The sequence below is a fragment of the Octopus sinensis genome, linkage group LG12 (assembly GCF_006345805.1).
Source record: "Octopus sinensis linkage group LG12, ASM634580v1, whole genome shotgun sequence".
NCBI lineage: Eukaryota > Metazoa > Mollusca > Cephalopoda > Octopoda > Octopodidae > Octopus > Octopus sinensis.
Window position 1 is genome coordinate 23,190,265 of NC_043008.1, and position 27,014 is coordinate 23,217,278.

General features: G+C 37.9%; 1 protein-coding gene across 1 annotated transcript in view; it reads left to right on the forward strand.

Moving 5' to 3' along the window:
- Nucleotides 1-27,014, forward strand: part of LOC115218047 (IQ domain-containing protein H-like) — a 396,498-nt gene that overhangs the window by 120,997 nt on the left and 248,487 nt on the right. The window contains exons 6-9 of the mRNA XM_029787806.2: nucleotides 1,585-1,784; nucleotides 2,805-2,935; nucleotides 3,841-3,918; nucleotides 26,861-26,969. Coding sequence (XP_029643666.2) covers nucleotides 1,585-1,784; nucleotides 2,805-2,935; nucleotides 3,841-3,918; nucleotides 26,861-26,969 — 518 coding nt within the window. The remainder of the gene's footprint in view (nucleotides 1-1,584; nucleotides 1,785-2,804; nucleotides 2,936-3,840; nucleotides 3,919-26,860; nucleotides 26,970-27,014) is intronic.

Genomic DNA, 27,014 nt, shown 5'->3' on the forward strand with positions numbered 1-27,014 from the left:
GACTTTGCTCTAATTGCTGAGTCACTATCAGAACTACAGGCGAAGTTTCAAGTGTGGAAACAAGGATTAGAATCGAAGGGCCTTAGAATCAACCTAGCTAAAACCAAAGTCCTAATAAGTAGGAAGGCAGGCAAACCACAAATCCCTTCAGGTAGATGACCCTGCTCAATCTGTAGTAGAGGCGTAGATAGAAACTCTATAAGATGTACCCAGTGTAAGCTATGGACACATAAGAGGTGCAGTAATATCAATGGGAGGCTAACGGGGAAGATAGTTTTTGTATGTGGCAGATGCTCGGGAGCAATAAACACTGAAAATGCGCAGAGACCAACTTCCGCCACATTCCAGGGAGAAAAACTAGAAGTAGTTGATAGCTTCTGTTACCTAGGGGACCAAGTCAGTAGCAGAGGTGGGTGTGCTGAAAGTGTAGCTGCTAGAATAAGAATAGCCTGGGCAAAGTTCAGATAGCTCCTACCTCTGCTGGTGACAAAGGGCCTCTCGCTCAGAGTAAGGTAGACTGTATGATGCTTGTGTATGAACAGCCATGCTACATGGCAGTGAAACGTGGGCTGTGACTGCTGAGGACATGCTCGCAAGGAATGAAGCCAGTATGATCCGATGGATGTGTAATGTCAGTGTGCATACTCGACAGAGTGTAGGTACCTTGAGAGAAAAGTTGGACCTAAGAAGCATCAGATGTGGTGTGCAAGAGAGACGACTGCACTGGTATGGACATGTGGCAAGAATGGATGAGGATAGCTGTGTGAAAAAGTGCCACACCCTAGTGGTTGAAGGAACCTGTGGAAGAGGTAGACCCAGGAAGACCTGGAATGAATTGGTGAAGCATGACCTTCGAACTTTAGGCCTCACCAAGGAAATGACTAGTGACCGAGACCTTTGGAAATTTGCTGTGCATGAGAAGACCCGGCAAGCCAAATGAAACCATAGTCTCATGGCCTATGCCAGGGGCGTAACCAGTCCACTTATGCATACCTTTTCCTTCTTTGGACACTAAAACTCTGCTTGCGAAGACCTGTTGAGGCAAGTGAAATCAATCAGAAGCAAAATCAAAATCAAAATCGATGACTGGCGTCCGTGTTAGCAGGGTGCAAAGAGCACCATACGAGTGTGATCATTGACAGAGCGGCTAACCAGCTTCCATGCCAATGACACCTAAATGACACCATTCGAGCGTAATCGTTACCAATGTCGTCTTACTGGCACCTGTGCTGGTGGCATGTGTAAAAGGATTCGAGCATGGTCGTTGCCAGTACCGCCTGACTGGCCCCTGTGCCGGTGGCACGTAAAAAGCACCCACTACAGTCTTGAAGTGGTTGGCGTTAGGAAGGGCATCCAGCTGTAGAAACTCGGCCAAATCAAGATTGGAGTCTGGTGCAGCCATCTGGTTCGCCAGTCCTCAGTCAAAATCGTCCGACCCATGCTAGCATGGAAAGCGGACGTTATATGATGATGATGATGATGATTTATTTTGATAATAAAATCTTAACGATTAAGATCTTTACACTATTATTATTTAAAAATATTTTCTCTCATTTTATTTTCTAAACAATGATTTCATTTTAGATTTCAAAGTGAATCTGCTGCCAGTTAAAGATGAAATCTCACAATCTGAAGAGGACATTTTAACAAAAAGAAAAGGGGTTTCTCTGAAAATCATGAACACAGTTGACAAAAATCAGTTATGTGGTATGACTGTACAGATACCTACTGAAAATATGAAAGATCTGTCACTACAAAGGACTCTTTCAACAACTTTTCCAACAGTAATTGAACAAAAGATTTTTTTAGTTTTGATTAATTTTTGCTTTTCTGAAATTCATTAGAAGCAAAGACAGAGAACAAGTGTTAAGTTACTCTTTTGATGTCATTCTATTGTCTTGTTAGTTCATGATACTTTGTACTGTTTATCTCAGTTTATATTAATTTTAAATTAGGTACTATACTATGCTATATATTAGAATAAAATTATTAGCTTATTGATGGAAGTTAATTACTGACCATGTGAAACCTGTGGCTTGTGTAAGAATTAAATACCGAATGCATCAAGTAAATATGTTCACTTTAGGATTAATGAGTCTAGTCATAAGCAATTATGTTTACATTCTATTTATACTACATTGCATTAGTTAGTTATTGGTGTGTTTAATGATTTGAGTTACAGATGGTGATTCCATTCTATGATAATGGGTTAATAATGTAAGTACTAGATTTTTAATCTGCATTAAACTGTATAAATCTTTACTTTCTTCCAAGACAAGGGTATCTACTTACTTAAAGATCCATATAATTTATAATTAATTGGTCATATAGACACAGGCCTTACTCATTAGTTGGGGTGAGGAATTGATATCAAAGCATGTCAAGTATTTATTACGTTGCTTCTGGCAGGATAAAGTATGGAGTTGAACCTAGAAGTATTTGAATTCAAAATATGTAGGAATTAAAATAAAGTCTTTAGACATTCAGTTTAGTTCTACATCATTTCTACCCTTTTTAGTAATAAATAATGACATGAATCATTCAACAAGCAGAAATATTTGTGTTTAAGGAAATGGGTTTATTGTAAGTTGTATAATTAGTTGTCTCAATTTTGGTATATTATTGGTGTTTGGTCTGCTGTCCTTATTTGACTCCAAAAGCATGAGAAGCAAAAAACAATTTTGACAAGATATAAGTAAAATTCTTTTACATTCTGTACCAACTATACTACTTTAATTGAGAAAGATCATTTCAACCATTTTGACTAACTGACTTTATTATCTTCCAATTATATGTAATTTTAGCCACCACCAACAACTCCTACTTCTCATAAAGAAGAAACATTCTACAAAATTGCCATCCAAGATGGACGTACACGAAGTGACACAATGGAATATTTAGCTTTTAAGGAGACCCATCAGGAAAACTGGGGGAAGTATGTTTTCTGTCTTAATATCTTCTGAGACTACACTTTGATTTTAGCCAAAAGGCCGAGAAGTGATTCTTCTGAAACTAGCTACTAGGTGGTCAGTGTTTTTGTGCTACCTAAGAAAGGAAAGGAGCAATGATAAATATTTATGATTTCTGACCACATCCTAGCACCTGTTTCTCTGCATCTGTAATATGCAATCTATCTCCTTCCCATAACATTACAACAAACATTTCAAGCATTTTTTTAAATCCTTGCTGTACTAAGGAGGTTATTACTTCTATCACATGTATATTTAGATTATACCGACAACTTTTTTTCAACTTACATTCAGCAAAATAAGCTTAAAACTAAACAAGACCTTAAATCTTATGGTCAATGATTCCTTTTTTTAGACATGATAACACAACAAAATTAATTATTAAAAGCAAACAAACAAAAACACAGAAAGACATTCTCTTCTAAGTTTCTTTTATAGAAATACATACAATTTATTTTGTGTTTGTTAATGTCCAAGGTTTGTATGATATTATGAAAGAGATAAATTTCTGAAATAATAGCCATGGATCATGCGTTCTTTTCCAATGCAAGTATTTACTGTGTCTCTGGTGACCACTTAATCCAGCTGATGAGGAAAAAGATGTTGCTTCATGGAAAATTTGTCTTTAAATCACAGTTTAGTATTATGAGAATTATTAAATAATTCCACATATATCCATCTACCTGTCTAGGTATGTCTCTTTGTCTAGCTATGTTAAGTCTATATGTATGTCCATCTCTCTATTTGTCTGTTCATTCATTTATTTATCCCTTCCTTCCTTTCTTTCTTTCTCTCTTTTTCTGTTCTGTTTTGTTCTGTCCTGTTCCATTCTGTTCTCTTCTATTCTATTCTATTCTGTTTTGTTTTGCAGATTTGCTACTTTGTTACATTTTATTGAACAGTTCCTAACAGATTTTTGTATCCCTTTTGTATTTGCTGATGGAAACAAGTAAGCAGAACTGTATATTTGCTTTTTTATTTACTGCTTGTTATCAAGCCTGGTGTTTTATTTTCAATAACTTGTTTAAATATTAATGATATGATTTTATTTGAATACTGTTTCCTGCAAGAAACTAAAAGTTACATAGTTCTCAACTTGAAATTTGCATACACACACTCTTACATGTTGTAAACACACACACACACACACAGACACATTAGTGTATGTATATTTCAATAACGGAACAGTTTGCCTATGTTCAGCGCTGTGAGGACCAACAAACTGAAGTATTTTGGATTGCAAGACAGTGGGTGAGAGAAAATTGTGTTGTCATAGGAGAGAAATGTGTCTGCATGGATGATGGTGCACTTGCTTTTAATGAGTCTGCAAAGAAAGAGGCTTGGAGAAGCCATTATGAAAGACTGAAAGACTGCTGAACATGGAGAATGAAGAAGAGGATGAAAGTCTGCCAAATGTTGACCCAACCGAGAGACCAGCTATCTGAATTGACAGTACTCTAGTAGATAAAGCAATTAAGGATATGAAGACAAGGAAAGCCCCTGGCCCATCAGGAGTCACTTCTGAGATGCTTAAAATACCTAGTGGTGTGGGTTATGGTCTAGAGACCCGTATTATAAATCAGGTGGTTCATGAAGGAGTCATAGCCCAACTAATCAGGGAGAGAGTTAGTCTAGATGAGATGCAGTTTGGCTTTGTGCCAAGTAGAAGCACCTATGATGCTATATATTTCTGGTAAGGCAACATCAGGTGAAATACCTAAGAAAAGATAAACCTCTGTACTCTGCTTTTGTTGACTCAGAGAAAGCTTTTGACTGAGTGCCCTGATCCATTATCTGGTGGTTAATGCGGAAACTAGGGATAGATGAGTGGTTGGTGAGGGCTGTACAATCCTTATACAGGGACGATACCAGTAAGGTGAGGGTTGGCAACGAGTACAGCAAAGAATTTAGGGTACAAGTAGGGGTTCACCAAGAATTGGTGCTCAGCCTCCTCTTGTTTGTCAGTCTTCCAGGCAATAATGGAGGAATTCAAGACATGCTGCCCCTGGGAGCACCGCTATGCTGATGACCTTCCTCTTATAGCTGAATCACTGCCTGAGCTAGAGAAGAAGTTCCAAATATGGAAACAAGGTCTACAGTCAAAGGACCTTAGAGTTAACCTAGCAAAAACTAAAATCTTAGTAAGTAGGAAGGCAGACAAATCACAAGTCCCCTCAAGTAGCTGGCCCTGCTCAATCTGTAGAAAAGGTATAGGTAGAAACTCCATAAAATGCACCCAGTGTAAACTTTGGGCACATAAAAGGTGCAGCAACATCAAAGGAAGGTTAACAGAGAAACTAACTTTTGCATGTGGAAGGTGCACAGGCATAATAAATGCTGAACATGTGCAGAAAATATATTCCATCAACTGCCAGGGTGGCAACTTAGAGGTAGTAGATAACTTCCAGTATCTAGCTGACCAGGTTAGTAGTGGAGGTGGTTGTTTCGAGAGCATAGCTGTGAGAATAAGATTAGGCTGGGCAAAGTTCAGAGAGCTTCTACCCCTGCTGGCAACAAAGGGCCTCTCTCTCAGAATGGGAAGCAGATTGTTTGATGCCTGTGTGCAAACAGCTATGCTACATGGCAGTGAAATATGGGCTGTGACAGCTGAGGACATGCATAGGCTTGAGAGTATTGAAGCCAGTATGCTTCACTGGATGTGCAATTCGACAGAGTGTAAGCATCTTGAGAGAAAAGTTAGGCATATGAGATATTAGATGTGGTGTGCAAGAGAGATGACTGCACTGGTATGGTTATGTGATGCGTATGGATGAGTTGTTTAAAATAAGTGTCAATCTCTAGCTGTGGAGGGAACCTGTAGTAGAGGTAGACTCTGGAAGACATGGGATGAGGTGGTGAAGCATGACCTTTGAACTTTGAACCTCACAGAGGCAATGACCGGGACCTTTGGTGATGTGCTCTGCTTAAGAGGACCTGTCAAGTCAAGTGCATCCTTGCTGGTAGCAGATGAAAAAATAAAAATCAACCTTTGAATGTTGGGACTCACAGAGGCAAAATGGCTGAGTACCTTTCGAGTGTTGGGCCTAACAGAGGCAGAGTGACAGTTCTTTTCTAGCATTGGGCTTCATGGAGGCGAAGTGGCTGAGTTTCTTTGAGTGTTGGGCCTCACAGAGGTGTGGTGGCTGAGTTTCTTTCGAGTGTTGGGCCTCATACAGGCAAAGTGGCTGAGATCCTGGGCCACATGGAGACAAAGTGGCTGAGCTCCCGGGCCACATGAAGGCAAAGTGGCTGAGTTCTTTTCGAGTGTTGGGCCTCATGGAAGCAGGGTGGCTGAGTTCCTTTCAAGCATTAGGCCTCATGGAGGCAATGACCAAGACCTTTGGCATTATGTCGTGCTTGAGAATAAGGCCCATCAAGTCAAGCAAAATCGCAGTCATGGCAGATACCAGTATCATGCAAATGACACCAATGCCAGTGGCATGTAAAAGCACCCATTACACTCTCAGAGTGGTTGGCATTAAGAAAGGCACCCAGCCATAGAAAACCATGTCAAGTCAGACTGGATTCTGGTGTAGCCTTCCAGCATGCCAGCCCAGCCAAACCGTTCAACTCATGCCAGCATGGATGTTAAATAATGATGATGATGATGGAGCAGGTGTTTTTAGAAGTGTTTGTTGATATTCAGCACATGACCTATAATACTGGATAAGGGATAATACTGAACAGCAATTTTGTTTTAATTTTCTATCACACGAGATTTTGTTTTTACTGATTCTGTCTTTTTTGTGCTAATTTCAAATCTATAATCAGTTTTGCGTTCCATGCTCTAGTTTTCTTGCATTTTGAAGAATAGCTTTTCATACATTTATAGTTAAATTTGACATATTGAAATGCATATATCCTACTTACGAGAAATTGAAAATTGTATTTTTTCAGGCTTCTTCAAATAGACATAGGTGTGTAAATAATCCTGATGGCTTTTGCTATGCCTGTGGCTCCTTCACACTTTTTGGCCAAAGGCACAATATCATATTGTTTATGAGACGGGCTTATAAAGCTTATTCTGGAATTTTCCTTGGCAACCATGACAAAAAAAGTGTCCATCATTTTGTGTGTCATAACTGTGAGGAAATGCTTCATCACTAGACAAAAGGAAAATAAAAGGCTTTGCTATTTGGAGGTCCTATGGTTTGGTGAGAGCCCAGAGACTGCACAAGTGACTGTCATTTTTGTATGGGCAACACAAAAGCATCAGCAAGAAAAATAGGTGTAAAATATCTTATCCCAATATCCTTTCATCCTTTCAATAATTAGACCTGATTCCAGTTTTCCTTGGATTTACCTCTTCTGAAGACAAAGCTAGTAAACAAGAGTACGGGGATGATAAAGAAGATCAACAAATTACTTAAAAATTACAAGACCCCTCTTATGGTACTGAAAAATCAACTCCTCAACAATTTAACTAAACAGAACTCAATGATTTAGTGCATGATTTGGGACTCTCCAAGACTGCAGCTGAAGTCTTAGAGTCCAGCCTGCAAGAAAAACATCTACTTGACCAAACTCAAAAGATTCTTCTTTTTGAAAACAAGACCAGATTTTTGTGTCATTTTTTTTCAGAAGAGAAACATTTTGTTTATTGCCATGATATTCCCAGTCTTCTTCAGGAATTAGGCAACTATTTCTAGATAGTTCTAAGTGCAGCCTGAAGTGTGTTCTACACAATGGCAATGTTTATGGAGCTGTCCCAGTTGGTCACTCAGTACATTTGCAAGAAGAATACAATGACATAAAAATAGTTATTGTCATGAGCACAATTGAACCATTTGTGTAGATTTGAAAATGGCCTAATTTCCTCCTTGGTCAATAGAAAGGTTTGACAGAGTATCCTTGCTATCTCTGTATGTGGGACAGCTGATATCAAGAGAAACACTGGATTCAGAAGTGGTTCATTCGTGATACTCTGGAAGCAGGCATGCCAAATATTTTCTCACCACTTCATATGAAGCTGGGCTTGAAGCAAATCACTAAGGCATTGAATACTGATGGTGAATGTTTTTAACATATAGTATCTGCATTTCTTGGTTAATCATTTAAGAAGATCAAAGCAGGTGTGTTTGACAGACCTCAGATTCATGTCCTTGTAAGTGATGAGGAATTTGTCAGAAAGATGAATGACAAGGAAAGAGCTGCATGGCTGCCATTTGTAACAGTCATAAAAATTCTCTTGGAAACTGAAGAGCAGATGATTATGAAATGTTTGTCAATAATATGTTGTCAGCTTTCCATGATCTTGGGTGTAACGTGAGTGTTAAACTCCATTTCCTGCATAGCCACCTTGATCAATTCCCCGAAAACCTTGGATATGTATGTGATGAACAAGGAGAGCACTTTCGCTAGGACCTCAGGACCATGGAAGTGCATTATCAAAGGTGATGGGATAAAAGCACAATGGCAGACTACTGCTGGAGCATTAAACAAGATTTCCCTAAGAAAGTCTACAAATGCAAGAGCTCCAAGTGCAAATTCTTGTCTGAATAAGATCTATTTGTGTTTTATCTTCCATCTTAATCAGTTTCTCAACTATTCTTTTATTCTTTTACTTGTTTCAGTCATTTGACTGCAGCCAAGCTAGAGCACTGCCTTTGAACAAATTGATCCCATGACTTATTTTTTCTTAAGCCTAATACTTATTCTATTGGTCTCTTTTACTGAACTGCTAAGTTATGGGGATGTAAACACACCAACACTAGCTGTCAAGTGGTGATGGGGGGACAGACACAGACACAAAATCATACACAGACTTCTTTCAGTTACCATCTACCAAATCCACTCACAAGGCTTTGGTTAGCCCAAAGCTACAGTAGAAGACACTTGCCCAAGATGCCATGCAGTGGGACTAAACCAAGAACCATGTGGTTGGGAAGCAAGCTTCTTAGCACACAGCCACGCCTATCATTTGTATATAATATATACAACTGAAAAACAGATGGTGCAAAAAACTGGCACATGATAACATTTATTTTATACAACATCAGAATAAGAAATATTTTTTATAGCCCAATTCTTATTGTGGTGTACTAACTCATATATATGAATAAAGTTAGAATCTCAATGCATAGATATTTGTTCTTTTCCGCCTTAGAAAATTATCAGATAGATTACCTCATATCTTAGAAAAAAAATTTGGAAAAAAATCTAGAGCTTACAGAGAAAAACTAACTTCATATTTGAATTCAGCATACTGAAATTAGGTAATACCAGTTGTTATTATCAATGCAGCAAAAATTTTGTTGGCCAGTGTAATAGATGTTGGATGATAATAATTGTTGTGATAGTGGTGGTTTGAATTATGGTAGTGCAAGCAACATTTAATACTGTGTAGTAGTTTCAAAATGTTCATTTCAGTTTTTTGTTCAGCTTATTTTGTTATGTATGGGGGATTTTGTAATTGTTGAAGAATTGAATGAATAAGCTCAATTAGCATGAGCTTTATCATAAGGGATTGTCAAGCTTATCTCATGTATTATTGTATTTGGTATTATTCTTTTGTTCTTGTTTTGGTCATTGGATTGCAGTCATTCATGTATGCATTCATGTATACATGTATGCATACATGCATACATATATGCATGCATGTAACTTGTGGTATATACCATATGGCATACTGAGCAACAACAAAAGCAAGCCAACTTTCTTGTCTTATAGTGTGAATTTTGTGTCATGTCAGATCAAAAATTATTTGCTATTGGTAATCATGTAAACTAGCAGTTCATGTTTCATTGGTGGGATTGTCAGTGACTAAACTGGCAAAGCTATTGTAAGGTTGCTCCCTGGTGTGGAGAACATAAGGACAAAAGACAACATCTAATTACAAAGTAGATGAAATTAGCAAAATATCAACAGCTATTTATCAAGCCAGTAATGAAATGGAGCCCAACTAAGCCATTTTAGTTTAGAATTGCTGATTTTTTGGCAACTCATGTATCCAATCATCTTTCTTTGATATACTGGATTTACCTTTCAACTGACCCAGTGAGATCTAGGTGAAGGAAGTCCCTTCATAAGTATGATGACCATCCAAGGTGCTTGAATTAGTACTGGCTAGGATCATGAGTATCTTGTCTTAAGCTTGAGTGATGATGAGTGATGTTATTCCTGTTGCAATGTTGGAAATTACAGATGCAAGCCATTCATTCATAATGTGTACTGGTACATTTTATTGCATCACTGGCAGTCTCATGAAGTGGAAATCAGAAGATGTTCAGATAAGCAACTTTTCCTTTCCAACCTAGCACACATCTAAAAACCTCATCTACAGTGCAAACTATAATTACTTACTTATTATTCATTAATTTATCGATGTACCCACACAGTTTTCATCTGTTCTATGCTGTATGTTATAATACACTTAAGAAACCCTAAACCCTATCTTCTATTCAATTCTTCCTCATCTTCATTTTCACACTCATTATTGTTATTCATTTATTTATCTAATTTTGTCACAGTTTGGCTGACCACATACCATGGGTTGCAGTTATAACTATAGTTAAGAATGCAAAGGTGTAATGCTTTGTATCTTTCACATTGACAGCCAGAGTGCTTTTGCCATTTTACAGTGTGCCCTCTTCTCCCACTGCCACTACCTATACTGGAAGTCTTTATTCTCTAACTGCTACCATATGTCTTTCTCCTGAGCACTTCCAATGGCCCACTATACAGAATACTGCCTTCACTCCTACCTAGTGTTTATCTCCTAAGGAATGTAGTGATTATGTAGCACATAAAAATGATGGTGTAGTGTATGCAGGTTGAAGGCTATTGTATGTCTACGAGTTCTGCCAAATGCGAGTTTTTTTTCAGATGCATATGTCACAGAGTCACACTTTCCATACCCTTAGAGTTGGCACACTTAATGTTGGCACATTGAAAGGTAGGTTTGGTGAGATTGTTGAGATGCTTGAACGGAGACATGTAGATCTGTGCTGCATCCAAGAAGTATGGTGGAGAGGAAGTTCTGCTAGGTTCCTCACAGGCAAAGAACATAGGTATTAGATTTTCTGGGCAGGGAACACTGATGGGGTGTGGGTATACTTCTTGAAATGGATTGATAAGGTAATTGAGGTAGTCAGAATCTTAAGCTTAGACTAGTCCTGCAACATGGTTTAGCAACCATTTTTTTGGCTTATGCCCATTAGCCAGGACTACATGATGAACAGAAAGACCATTTTTATGACACCCTCTTGCAGACTACCGCATCAACAAATGGCTGGTGACTTCAATGGGCATGTTGGACAACATCCAGGAAGCTTCCATGGTGTACATGGTGGCTACAGATTTGGCTCCCACAATGAGGAGGGAACCAGGCTACTGGAGTTCTGTGATGCAAATGATCTTCTGATCTGGTGGACACACTAGTCAAATTGACTACATTCTTGCCAGGAAATGGGAAAGATGGCTACTTATAAATGCCAAGACCTTCCCTGGTGAAGAATGTACCCCACAACATAGGTTAGTAGTTAGTGACTACAGGATCAGGGCTAAATGGGCTGCCTAGAAAACAACCAGTGTGGAAAAGAAGGGTCTGGAAGCTTAAAGATCCTGCAAATGGACAGAGATTTAGAGACATATTACTTGAAGCTTTTGACGAAAAAGTGGAGGATGTAGTATCCCATAATGTGGAGGACAACTGGAGGTTCCTATGGGATAACCTGTTGAGGGCTACTGATCAGATCTGTGGATGGTGCAAAGTCCCCTCTCGACCTAAGGTAATGTAGTGGTGGAACAATGTAGATAACAGGGCCATTAGGAAAAAGAAACAGGCATGGAAGGACTGGAAGTGTGGTTATAGCAGGGAACTATATTGGATTGCCAAAAGGGAAGCTAGGAGACAGGTTTATTTAGCCAGAGGAGAAGCAGATAAGAAAAAATTTGCCAATGTTCAGTAACGTGAGGACCAAAGACTTGAAGTGTTTCAAAGTGCAAGATTGTGTGAGAGAGTATCGTGATGTCATAGGAGAGAAATGTGTCTGCATGGATGATGATGCACTTGCATTTAATGATGCTACAAAGTGAGAGACTTGGAGATGCTACTATGAATGGTTTCTAAATGAAGAGAATGAATGGGAGAAAGAAAGTCTGCCAATTGTCTACCCAACAGAGAGACCAGCTATCCGAATTGATAGTACCCAGGCAGATAAAGCAATTATCAGGAATCACTGCAGAGATGCTTAAAATATCTGGTGGTGTAAGCTATAGTCTAGTCACCCATATAGTCAACCAGGTGATACATGAAGGAGTCATATCCAATGACTGATGTAGCAGCACCATAGTCAACTGCTACAAAGGAAAAGGTGATGCATTAGATAGGAATAATTACAGAGGTATTAAATTGTTGGATCAGGTGATGAAAGTCATAGAGAGGGTCATACTTGAACTAATCAGTTAGTTTAGATGAGATGCAGTTTGGCTTTGTGCCAAGGAGAAGCACCACTGATGCTATATTTCTGGTAAGACAGCTGCAAGAGAAATTCCTAGCCAAAGATAAACCTCTGTACTTGGCTTTAATTAACATGAAGAAAGCCTTTGACAGGTTCCCCCAATCCATTATCTGGTGGTTAATGCGGAAACTAGAATTTCAGGTAGGAGTAGGGGTCCACCAACGTTTGGTCGTCAGCCCCCTCTTATTCATCATAATCTTCTAGGCAATAACAGAGGAATTCAAGATAGGCTGCTCCTGGGAGCTCCTCTATGCTGATGATTTTGCTTTAATAGCTGAGTCACTACCAGATGAAGAGGAGAGATTTCAGGTGTGGAAGCAAGGTTTGGAATCAAAGGGCCTTTGCCGATCTTTATATTGACCAGTCTCCGAGTATAACTTCCACGCTTGCACACAAGCTGTTTTACTGCACTTTAGTTGCTTGCTGATATCCGAAAAGGAAACTTTTGCTGGTGGAGTAATACGATTTTTGCTCTCTTGACAGGACTTAAGCTTCGTTGTTTTCCCATTATTAATCAATTGTATAATAACGTTAAATTATAATATTATATAGTGCATTTAGGCTAGTTGTGTGACCACCCATTTTGGCAAAAAATTTGCATACATATTGCATGGTCTTAAACTAATTTTGCAGGTAAATTTGAAACATTTATATTAATTTAGCATTAGAATTCTTCAAGTTGTATAAAAATAGTTATTGTCTGCATCATTCGAAAGAGAAATAATCTATGCATAAGATGTAAACGATAAAAATAATTTGTCTGGTGTTATTAACAAAATATTTTGTAAGAAATAGAACTTTTATCATCGGTCTTAAATTTATTTTCACCAGCCAGTGTATATATATATATATATATATATATATATATATATAATATATATATATATATATATATATGCACATACACACACACGTTTGCACATGCATAAAGAATACACATATACAAGTATAGACTTAAAGAGTAGTAAAGAAAGAAAAAAGGGACAAAAATGAAAACTATACTATTTCAGTCAGACATCAAACAAATAAAAAAAAACTAAAGGTACCCATGAAAAATGTTGACCTTGGAACTCAAGTGCTTATCAATATAGAATTTAAACAAAAATGAAATTGATCTATTATCAAAGTGATTCAAATTTACTTCTATATCAATCTGAAATATACCCAAATTTAAAGTAGATTCAGAACTTCGACTGAAATTACCTAGAGGAAATTTTCTAAAACAGGAATGTAGATAATGATTCTTTTGTCAGGAATAAACCAACTTCACCATATATGAAAGAAGAAGTGAACATTAGGATATGTTTATTGACACAATACCAAAGTTTCCTATTAATACTCATATTAGGTGCTTTCTATGTGACACCGGCACCAGTAGTATCAACAAGTAGCAGGTGAGAGAGGGAGTGGGACCAAGGGAAGTGGTTGTGTGCCAGGTGAAAGTTTAGAGTATAATAGAGATATAGAATTAGTTGTCTTACTATTGAGGAGACAGCTACCCCAATAGGACAAGAAAGGAGAGGAAGGTGGGAAAGAGTTAAAGAGAGAGTTAGAGAGATTGTCTGAGTGAGAGAGAGAGAGAAATAGATGGTGTCAGAGATGTATTGGTGGCTACCCATAGTGGGAAGGAGGTATAAGTAATACAGAAAGGATAGAGCAGAATGTTCTACAAGAGTGTGAGGGAAGATATTTAGAGATGAGGAAGATATGACTGTAGCAAATGAAGGCAAGATAAATTGGAGTGACTGGAAGGGGAGCATGGTAGATATGTGAGGACATTGAGAGAGTATAAATAGGTACATGAGAAAGAGTGGGCCTGCAGGTATTGGTAGGGATGCTGGGAAGATGGATTGTGGGGGAGTTTTGAGAGCCCTGTGAGACTCAACATCTGAAGATCATCTCAACACTTTGTCCTATGTCTTCTTGGGTCTACCCCTTTCATAGATTCTCTCCACAATTAGAGATTGCAATTCTTTATGCAGTTGTCCTTTTCCATATGCATCTTACAACCGTACTTCTTGCACACTACATCTGATGCCTTGTATAGCCAATTTTTTTCTTAACTCATTTACACTCTGTCATTACCTATCCTGTGAAGTATGCTGACTTCATTTCTTTCAAGACTTTGCACATCCTCTGTAGTCACAGTCAATGTTTCACTGCCCTGTAGCATAGCTGTTTGTACACATACACTCTGCCTTTCACTGAGAGAGAGGTCCTTTGTTACCAACAAAAGTAGTAGCTCTCTTAACTTTGCCCAGCTCATTCTTATTCTAGCAACAATGCGTTCAGAGCATTCTCCTCCACTACTAACTTGATCACCTAGGTAGTGGAAGTTATCCACTACTTATAAGAATCTCCATCAACATTTGAGGAAATCTATTTTCTGTACATTCTTAGTGTTTATTGTACCTGCACATTTGCCACACACAGAGGCTACTTTTTCTGTTAACTCTCCAGTGATACCACTGCACCTCTTAAGTGTCAATAACTTATACTAGGTACTCTGAATGTAATTTCTAAATATTGTGCAGGACCATCTCCTGAAGTGATTAGTCATTTATCTGTTTTCCTACTTACTCAAGACTTTGGTCTTTGCTAAATTAATACTAAGCCCCTTTGATTACAGACCTTGCTCCCACATCATCATCATCATTGTTCGACCGTGGTCGAGACAATGGAATTTACCATGCTATGCCAGACTTTACGGTCCATCATGGCATTACGGAGGTCCTGTTGCTGGATGCCTGTATCCCTGGAGATTACATCAGGGTAGGAGAGGGTGCGCCCTCTGGTATTGCGAGTAGATGGCTTCCAGTGGAGAAGAATAGAAATTACCTCTTTTTCAGCTCTACAACAATGTCCAGCAAACTGGACTCTCTTACCTTTCACAAGAGATGACACAGGTGGTAGTTTCCCATATATTTGCATTTTGGTTGGATGGCGCTTCCACGAAAGATTTTGAGCTCTCATAAGGAGGCGAGTGTAGGTTCCATCCAACCGCCTATCAAGCTTCTTTGATAACGTCCAGGTTTCTGAGCCATATAGTAGAATTGGTTCGACTGTGGCTTTGAAGATTTCAAGTTTGAAGTCTCTACTTAGATTTGATGACCAGATCTTATGCATGTCATTACAGGCTGACCAGGCCATACCCTTTCTAGTTAGAAAGTCTTTTCCAGATGATATGTATGACCCAAGATATTTGTAATCAGAAACCATATTTAAGGGCGCATTGTTGAGAGTATGGATGATGCAATCACTGTTGGACAGGCACTTGTTTATGTATTCAGTCTTGGCCTCATTGAGGTAAAGACCTACACAATTTGAGGCTTGTTCGAGAGATTGTAAAAGAGACTGGGCATTGGAGAGAGAATCACTGATAAGAGCGATGTCGTCAGCAAAGTCAGTGTCTGTCAAGTACTCAGCTGGGTGTCTGGAACTTCTTCTTGGTTTTATTTCAAAGCCCTTGCCAGAGATGGTATCAACTGACACACGTAGCACATAATCAACAATGATGAAAAAAAATGGGGCAAGTGCGTCTCCCTGCAGTATTCCGGCTTTGATTGAGAAAGATGATGTTTCTCCATCAGGGGTTAAGATGGTTGAAGACGTATCTGTGTAGAGGGCCTTGATGGCGGAAATGATTTTGTCTGGTATCCCATAGAGGATTTCAAACATCTTGTACCTATCTACAGAATCGAACGTTTTAGAAAAGTCTACAAATACCATTGCAAGATCGCGATTAAATGCTTTTGATTCTTCAATAAGTCTGCGTAGGCATAGTATCTGGCTCAGCGTTGAGCGCCCATTTCTGAATCCATTTTGGTTCTTTCGGAGCAAAGGTTCAACAAAAAGGACAAGACGATTTAGGATCAGTTTGTTGTACAGTTTTGCAGCAATTGACATTAGAGATATACCCATGTAGTTGGTGACGAGGGATAAATTGGCTTTTTTGGGTATTTGGATGATTTGAGATTGGTGCCAAATCTTTGGAGCGACAAAGGTGGAAAGTGTGTGGTTGCAGAGGTTGAGCAAAAGTGTGTGAAATCTATCATCCTTCCAAATTATAGCTGGGATGTTGTCGGGACCAAATGCTTTCGAGGCTTTTAGTTGCTTGGTGGCTGCTGTTAGTTCAAATATGGTAAAAAGGGGGGGGTGTTGATGTCCAGCGTGTCTGATATAGGCACACTTGGAAGAGTGGGGTTATCAGGGATTTTGGCATTCTTCCCAAGGAGGTTTTTAAAATGGGTTGACCAATTTTCTAAACGCTTCTTAGCTGATCCCCCTTTAATTCTAATTGATGACCCAGAATTTTTGCCTGATAGGTCTTTGATGGATTTCCAGGCGAGGTGGTGTTTTTTACTAATGTGCTCTTTGGATAGTTTACTAATTTTGCCATTGATAAAGTCAACCTCGGCGTTCAAGTAAGCCTCATCAAGATTCTTCTTGACAGCTATGAGTTGGATCTTCAGTGACTGGGATGGAGAATGGTGGTAAGCTAGTGATATAGACTTTAGATGGTTTCTGGCTTTGATGACATTTGGGGAATTAGAAGGTTTGCTCTGGCCCCATCTCTTCTTTTTGGGAAGAGTAGCCAGTGCAACTTCCTCTGTTAATTTGATGAGGCTGCTGTATACTTCTTCAATGTTCTCAGCATCTATTTCAGAAGTAGACAAAGATTGAAATGTGTTATAGACCTCAATAGTAAATTGTTTGGACATATCAGGGTTAGATAAGACTTCCTCCCAGTCGATCGTTTTCATTGGGTGAGGCTTAGCTTTTTTGGATGAGCGAAGACTAAGCTTAACGGTAGCTGATACAATTCTGTGGTCAGAGCCAACAGAACTAAAGGAAGAGTAAGATCTCGAGTTTTTAACACTATTGCGCCACTTCTTTCGAAAGATGAGGTAGTCAATTTGTGCCCTATCACCAAGTGGGGACCCAAATGTCCAAAGTTGACCTTTTGGTTTCATAAAAGAATTGTTGGAGGTGTAGAGATTAAATTCCTCCAAGAAGTCTTTGAGCATTTCTCCGTTCCGATTAGTTTTAGAGTTGAAAGTAAACTTGGTCTCATCGGGTCCTAGTCTAGCATTCAGATAACCAGCTATAACTAGAAAATTATGGAGAGGTACTTGCTCAATGGTTGAACGAAGGGTTGTATAAAAACTCTCAATCTCATCTGCCACAGACGAATTATGTGGGCTATACACACATACCAATGTTGTTTTGGGGTTTCCATCTATCTCAAGCACCATAATTCTAGGTGAGATTGACTCTATACTCAAGAGAGTATCACTGGCTTTTGATGAAAGTAGAAATCCGGTACCTCCAACTGTTGAATTAACAGTATTCTTTGATGCTGAGGAGGTTACAAGTTGATAAGAACCGACTTGATGGTATTTGAGGATGTTGTCAAGGTGGTAAAATCGGTGTTCTTGGACAGCTATTATATCAATGCCATGTGATTCTGCATTTGCACCAAGTTCTTCTAGACAGCCAAGAGAGCCGAGGGTGTGGGCATTGAAGGTGCTGAGTATCGTATGATTTTTACAGCTGATGAGGTGTTTGTTTGGTGTTGTTTGGTTGGGGGCTGACTCTTCTCCATCAGGTGATACCCGTCTGTTAAGATTAAGGGCATCACCGTCAATGGATGCCCTTGGAGGTGCAACGTGATCAGAGACAGGACCCAGCAAAGCAGGGTCTGGACCTACATCCGCAGGTATACCATTAGGTCTGGTTCCCTAGGGAAGAGGAACCCTGGTGCAGTTAATTGTAAATTCCATAGTCTTTGCTCCCACACCTGAAATTTCTTCTCTAGTTCTGGTAGTGATTCAGCTATAAGAACAAGACCATCAGTATAAAGGAGCTCCAAGAGCAGCCAGTCTTAAATTCCTCTGTTATGGCCTGAAGGGCTATGATAAATAAAAGAGAGTTGAGAACTGATCTTTGGTAAACTCCTTCCTCTACACTAAATTTATTGCTATACTCATTGCCAACTTTCACCTTACTGGCAGCATCCCTGTACATGGCTTGTACAGCTCTCACTAACTGCTCCTCTAACCCTAATTTCCACATTGACTACCAGATAAGGGATTGGGGTACCTTGTCAAATGCTTCTCCTTGGCTAAATGCTTCTCCTGCAGTTGCTTTACTAGGAAGATCTATCTAGGAAGTGCTATCACAAGTGCTATCTAGGAAGTGCTATCACAAAACTAAACTGCATTTCATCTAGGCTAACTCTCTTCCAAATTAGTTGAATTATGACCCTTTCTGTAACTTTCATCACCTGGCACAGCAATCTGATACTTGTCTCAGGTGTCACCTTTCAGACTAAAGTATTACCTTTAACTCTGTAGCAGCTGATTATAATGCTGCTACACAAATGATTGGGTTTGACTCCTTCATGGACAACCTAATTAACTATATTGGTGACTAAGCCATATCCCACTCTGCCAGATATTTTTAAGCATCTCAGCAGTGATTCTTGGTGGGTCAGGACATTCCCTGTGTTCATATCCTTAATTGCTTTATCTAACAAGCTACTGTCTATTCAGATTGCTAGTCCCTCTGTTGCATCCACATTAAGCAGACACTCCTTCCCTCCATGCATTCTCTACATTCATCAGCCTTTCATAGTGACACTTCCAAGCATCTTTATTTGAAGAATCACTAACTTCAAGTGAACCATCATCCATGCAAACACACTTCTCACCTACAACATCACAATTTTCCCTGACATACTGTCTTGCAATCTGAAATACCTTAAGTCTCTAGGCCTCATGCCATAGAACATTGGAAAACTTCCTCCTTTCTGCTTCTCCCCTAGCTAAATATACCTATCTTCCAGCTTCACTTTTAGCTACCTGATATAATTCCCTGCTACCACTACTCTTCTGATCCTTCAAGGATTCTGTTTCTTTGCTTTAATGGTTTTGTCTGCTACACAGTTCCACCACCATGTCACCCTAGGTCTGGATGGGACTTTGCACCAGCCACAAATTCGGTCTGTGAGCCTCATAAATTGTCATGTAGGAATTTCCAGTTGTTCTCTATGTTACATGTCACCATCTCCACCTCCTCCTCATCAGACGCTTCAATTAGAACATTTCTAAATCTCTGACTACTCAGAGGATTCTTAAGCTTCCACATCATTTTTTTCCCAAACTGCTTGCTTCTTGACATCCTTGAAGCCGGAGATCTGAAGTCACTAACAACTAACCTATATTGAGGAGTGCACTCTTCACCTGGAAAGGGATTTGCATTTATAAGCAACCATCTTTCCTGCTTTCTGGTGAGAATGTAGTCAATCTGGCTTGTGTGGCCACTCGATTGATAGGTGAACAGGTGTCTGGCTAGTTTCCTGAAATTACTATTGCAGATCATAAGGTCATTTGCATCACTGAAAACCAGTAGCCTAGTTCCCTCCTCATTTAGGGAACTCTCTCTACAGTCTCCATGCACAAACCATGAAAGTCAACCAGATATTGTCTAGCATGCCCAACATGCCAACATTGTCAGTTATGAAGAGAAGTTAACTGTCATTTGTCAATGAAGTAGTCTACAAAAGGGTGTCATAAAAGCAATCTTTCTATTTGTCTGTCAGCTCTGGTTGAGGAGCATAGGCAGAAATAATAACTGATGTTCTACTTTGCAAAACTAGTCTAAGCATAAGTATTTGATCACACAATCTAACTTGATTGCTTTATCAAACCATTCTACAACAAAAAGTATGCTCACGTCACTAACCCAATCACTAATGCCTACCCAGAAGATTTTATACACATGTTCTTTGCTTGTAAGAAATCTGGTAGAAGCTCACCTCCACCTTACTTCTTGTGCAACACACTTTCATTCCAGCATCTCAAATAATCTCACCAGATGTACTTTTCAATATACTCGCATTGAGTGTGCCAACTCTAAGAGTGAGGAAAGGGTGGCAAGAGAGAACAGGAGTATGGAGGTCAACATTCTGCAACTGAAAAATAGGTTTGCATGGACATTTGCCAACAGATATATCATATAGGTTCATATAATTTTCAAATAAGTTTCATCCTAAAGAATCTTATCCTGCTAGTCAAGAAAGAGAGTGAGAAATTTGGGCTGTACCTCAATGTCAAGAAAACGAAGATCATGTCAACAGCAGCCACAACAAACAACATCAAGATGATAATGAAGAGATTGAAGTGGCTGATGATTTCATATTCCTAGGCTCCAAAATAAATCGAGATGGTAATTGCACTCCAGAAATAAGGCAGCGGATAGTGCTAGGCAGAGAGGCAATGGTCAGCATGAGCAAAGTCTGGAAGAGTAGAGACATCAGACTCGCTACCAAATGCAGATTGGTGAATGCAATTGTCTTCCCAATAGCAACATATGGATGCGAGACCTGGACACTAAAGAAAGCTGACCAGAAGAGAATTAATGCATTTGAGCTTTGGTGCTGGAGAAGACTTTTACAGATTCCATGGATAGCGAAGCTCACCAAATGGAGAGGTTTTTAAGCAGATCAAGCCAAAACTGTCACTAGAAGCTGGGACCACCAAGCATAGATTGGCATATTTCGGTCATATTATGCGGAGAAAATCCCAAGAGAAGGACATCCTACTCAGAATGGTCAGTGGCAAGAGAGGAAGAGGCCGACCAAGAACCCGCTGGCTTGACACCATCAAGAGTGACACGGGAATGGACATAGCCAATCTGAAAGAAGTGACCAGAACTGGCTGGAAGACACTGATCCATCGAGTAACCAAGAGTCAACTTCGACTGAGCGGATAGATAGATAGATAATATTTTTATTGATCTTTAGCAGAAGTAACAGAATAACTCAAGAGAAATAAAGAGAGATAAAAAGAAAATCTTGTGCATGTCACCACACATGCACACACACACACTCACATATACACACACATATATACATACACATACCAAAAAACTCATAAATTTTGCACATATACACTCTATATGTATATATATGTATGAGAAATCTGTGGAGGTTTTTTTGGTGTGTGTGTGAGTATATTGAGTGTGAGTGTGTGTGCATGTGTGATAACGCACACAAGATTTCTTTCTTTTTATCTCTATTTCTTTACTTATTTATCTATGTATTTGCTTACTGAACGACATAACAGTCAAACTATTTGAATTATCCACATGACATTATGAATCATTCTGGAACAATTTCAGTTTCCATCTACCAAACCCACTCACAAGGCTTTGGTTGGCCTGAGGCTATAGTAGAAGACACTTGCCCAAGGTGCCATGCAGTGGGACTGAACTCGGAACCATGTGGTTTGTTAGTAAGCTACTTACCACACAGCTACTCCTGTGCTTATAATTATTTAGACTTTACAATTTTTCCAGTAAATGGTATATTAAAGTTAATTTTTTTCTCACAGCTAAAATACATTTGTAATTTTAATAGCTTAAATACATATTTCCTCTATTTACGCCATATTTTCACATGATATATTTCTTATAAATGTTAAGTTCTATGTATTGCATTAAAATTTTTAGTTAACAGAAATCCTTTGATAAGATAAGTTATGTTTTTATTTTAAGAAACTCCCAGAATAAAAATGTAAACACCTGAAAGAAAAACTTTCCTTCTATTCATTACTAAGTGTCTTTCCCTCTTCGTTGTTAAAAGTAAAGAAGCTAGAAAACATCAATTGTATTTCAGTCCTTTTTTCTATGGTTAAGAGAATGAAGGTGTGTGGTTCAGTGGTTTGGGGTATTTGGCCCACGTTCATAAAGTCATGAGTACGATTCCCTGTGTTGCACTGTGTTCTTGAGTGAGGTACTCTACTTCACCTTGCTGTAGTTCACTCAGCTGGCAATAATAAGTTGTAGGTGTAATTCAAAGGGGCCAGCCTTATCTCATTCTGTGTGAGACTGAATCTCCTTGAGAGCTACCTTATGGTATGCATGTCTGTGGAGTACTCAGCTACTTGCACATTAATTTTACGAGCAGACTGTTCCATTTATCAGATAAACAGGAACCTCGTTGTCATAATCGATGGAGTGCCATTTTTTAAAAAGAGTGAAAAAAAAGGAAATGTTCTATATTAGGCAAAAACATTGTGTTTAGTATAAGCAGTGAAAGCTAAGACGAAAAAATAGCTTTTCTGTCCTCAACTCATGCTCAGTTTGATAACAACAGCCTGTGCATCAGTGTTTATGTGAGACCCACAAATGCTGCAGTTAGGACTGGATTAACACTCATAATGATCCTGATGACTAAAAAGATTTTCCTGCTCCTATATAGGATATTTTTTCGTTTTCTTCCAACCACTTGAAGGCTTATCTTGCTCCAGTCCACTAAGCTGGCCAAAATGAGTTGTGGCTGTAATTGAAAGGGGTCAGCCTTGTTATATTCTGTGTGAGGTTGAATCTCCCTGAGAACTACGTTAATGATATGCATATCTGTGGAGTACTCGGCCACTTGCGAGTTAATTTTATCCTCTGTGGTAATGAAAAGTGAAAGTGACTTCCAATATTTGTTGCAGTTGTCTTTGATTTAACATCATGTCTATGTATTTGTGAATCAACTTTTCTTTCGATCATGTATCTTCTATCTCTCTCAATCTCATTCTCTCTCACTTCCTCTGTGTCCCTCCTCTCTCCTGATTTTAATTTAACAATATGTGTATGTATCTATGTATCAACTTTTCTTTCGACCTATGTATCTACTTTTCGACCTATGTATCTACTTTTCTTAAATATTTAAAACCACAAAAATGCTATAACCACTCACTGTCTCTTTGTCTTTCTCTCTTACTTCCTTTCTGAAACATTTAAAAACGAACGCTATCACCATTCTCTCTCTTCTCTCCTACTCTCTTGATTTCTCATTCTCTCTCTTTCTCTCTGTCCTTCTCTCTCTTGCTTTGCCATGCACTTCTTCCTTTGAAGTAAGCATGACACAGACCACAAAAGAACAAGTTGGTGTATTAATATTATTGATAAATTTGTTGTTATTATTATTATTCATACCAATCACATATTTAGTATCTACAGATTTATACCTATACTTATTAATAATATGTTCATCATCAATGCTTAATTTTCTGCCTATTGCATTTATATCATTATTTCTTCTTTTATTTAGCTAAGTTTGAAAAATTGTTTAATATATTTCTATCTAGATTTTTAGTTTTATTATACTCCCTATTAATTTCCAACTTATGCAAAATCCTATCATTTCCAGGAATTTTATTATTATTATGATTCTGGATATAGTAAATTTTATCTTTATATCCAGCTTCAAATAAAGTGTGGTTATAGTAATTTTCATTTTGTTTAAATACATCCTCATTAACTGAAAGTCTTGAAATGTGAGTAGATATGTTTTTAATGATAGAATTTATTATTCTCCTTGGATGATCTGAATTTTTATTTATATACCTTAGGCTTATGATAAAGTTGATCTGAATTTTTATTTACATGCATTAGGCTTATGATAAGGTTGGTATAGCTCATTACATAAATCAAGTGTAACATCAAGGAAGTTAACGCTATTCTAGTGGTAGAAAGAATAAGACACTTAAAGAATTTGAAAAGTTATTTTCTGGACTTTTCTAAATTAACCATATTAAATCTACCCATCTACGATGGAGGTATAAAATGAGGGAGGGAAGTCATAACAGCAGTATGTATTGAGAAATGTGCAAATGGACTTGATAGATTACTGGGTGATGTCTTAAAGAAATCACATTATTGTTGGTGATACAGCATTCTATTGCAGCTATATGACATGTGTTTGCGACTAAGTAACCTGTGATGACATTTCTCTCCTGAACTGAAATAGGTTCCCAACCTCTGTATCATGAATGGTTATGTGGACCACTCCTAGCAAAAGCCAGAGCTTCCTTTGACCACTACATAAAAAGTATTAAGAAAAAAATGTTATTTAGTTATACTTTTATTTTAGTTGTTTACACTATTTTATGCTTGTTTATACTCTTATACATTCAAAGTTCATAAATTTTCTTATTTAAATTATGAATTATATTCCTTTTGATAATATCAATATGATTACAAAACTTCTTTTTAGACAATATTTTCTGTTTGGTCGACACTAATTTTCAAATTACTGGAGTGATTGGCCATGTGTAAACATTGGAGAGGTTAAAAATACACTTACATGATCTAATGTCTGGCCCTGTGCCTTGTTTGCTGTGAATGTGTGAGTGGAATCTTTAGGGTTGCAAAAAATCAAACTAAGACTTACCTCTCACTGTTCTATGCGAATAATGTCAGGCTTATTTTAATTGACAAAACTGAGATGTAAACAGCAGCCGCTTCGATTAGCTGTTTTGAATCCTGCTTGAGACTGACTCGCTTCAATAACCACTAAATAATCACACACTAAATACTGACACACACTTTTTCCATTTTATTTTTGCTATTAACTGTCCTTGTGACATTCTTCATATCTACGATGAGGCCACGAACTATATGATGAAAATCCAGAGTTACTTGAGGTTCATGAATTTTTAATAAAAATGTGAATCAAAAATCGATATCCATGAAATAGTCATACTTTCTGATTTTTTAATGCTAAAAACCTACCAGATGACCATCTTTGTAATCCCGAAAAACATTGTTACCATTGGTCCAGCTGTCTGGCCATGAAGAGAGAACAGACAAAGAGATAGAGAGATGGACAGACAGACTGACATAATGCCCATTCTAGTAAGATATATAGTGAATAGAGCTTCATCTCTATATAATCCACCTCCTAATTCAAGAAATTCATTATGTATACAACTAAGAATATAAATACCAACTAAATCGCTTACCTGAACTAAATCACTAGACCACATGGTAATGTTGAAATTATCAGGCCTATCAATTGTAGTCCAATACTTCGAATTCAATAATGATTTTTCTTGCTGCGAGTATATGTATATATATATATGGATTTGTTTGAATGTGTAGGTGTGTGTGCTCCATTTTCATTTTTTCTCTAGCTTTTTTATATCTTTGTATGTAAATTATAATCAAAGAAGAGATACATCTATATTCTGACTTATTTTCTGTGTTATGAATACATACATGCATGCGTTCACACACACACACACATTCATGTCCATACACACTTTTATTCGTTTGTTTTTATATCCATTTTTCTGTGCTAGCAATCATTAAATATATATTAGTGAGGCACTGTTTTTACAGCCAGATGCCCTTCCTGTTATTAACCTTTACCTCTTTTTTGAGTGAGGGATTTGTTATGGGATTGAACCTGAAACTATGCAATTGGAATTAAATTCTTACCTGAAACTTCTCTGCTCTTTTTCTCTTGTATCTTCATCAGCAGCATTTCATTTCATTTCAAGCATGCATGGACTGTTTTTTCAGGTGTCATCTTGCATTTCTCTCTGTGAAATTGTAACACAAATATTTTTGTGACCATATGTATTAAGTTTTTAAAACATTGATATATTTAGAGATGGGAGGTCTGAAATTGAGTAACACAAAACATATCAATAAACTTCCATCCACAACTTAATGCAAAGTACGCTGATTTTTTCAATAAATATACACAAGACATTCTGGTTATAGGTCCAGTCTACTTGTGATATCTAGGGGTTTGTGTTTGAAAATCTCACAATGCATTGGGAATGATGTACGCAGTAATTTGTTGATTATTGCTTGTGAGAAATTTGTCATGAGCAATTGATGCAGTTGGTACTATGATGTGAGCATTCTAGTACTGTGTACAAATCCAGCAATAACACATGTGATGACAAATGGAGATCGAATTCCTCAAATTATAATGTAGTTGTAAATATCAAACATTTTTTCCTTCTCTGACAATGAGATCACTAGTTTCAAAATTACGATCTTATTATCAATAACTCATCTCAAACATTTAGATATCTACTTTTATGAATGAATTTAAATATTGTTTTATGAGTTGCAAGTCATTAGCAAGCATTGATTTGCCCCTCTGGAATAACTGTTATTTAGGTGTCATCATATCTTTGTTACGAGCATGTAATCTGAAAATTTGAAACTGAAACATTTTGATTTCAAAGATGGTAAAAAGTATATTAATGTGAATTTTGTTTCTATGAGGTCTAATAACTCTATGGTAACTCTCTCTCTCTCTTTCTTTCTCTGACTCTGTCTCAGCCTGCCTGCCTGCCTGTCTGTCTGTCTGTCTCTGTCTGTCTGTCTGTCTCTGTCTGTCTGTCTGTCTCTGTCTGTCTGTCTGTCTCTGTCTGTCTCTGTCTGTCTGTCTGTCTGTTTTTGTCTGTCTGTCTGTCTCTCTCTCTCTTTCGCTCTCTTTGTCTCTATCTCTCTCTTTCTCTGTCTGTCTCTCTCTTTGACTACTTGTATAGATTGTTAAGCTACAAATTATTTATTAATATTTCATATTCTTGTGTAGATTCTTTAACTCACACATTTCTTTATTTTCTTTAGATTAAAAGATTTTGTCAATAGAGTTGGAACTGAAAGACAACCTGAAGTCAAGGATCTTATAAATATGTTAATCAATCCTAAAACAATAGAAGATATTGTCAAAGTACCTGTGAGTTGTATCACTTCATTTTGTTGTCCTTTCATTGCATTCAGT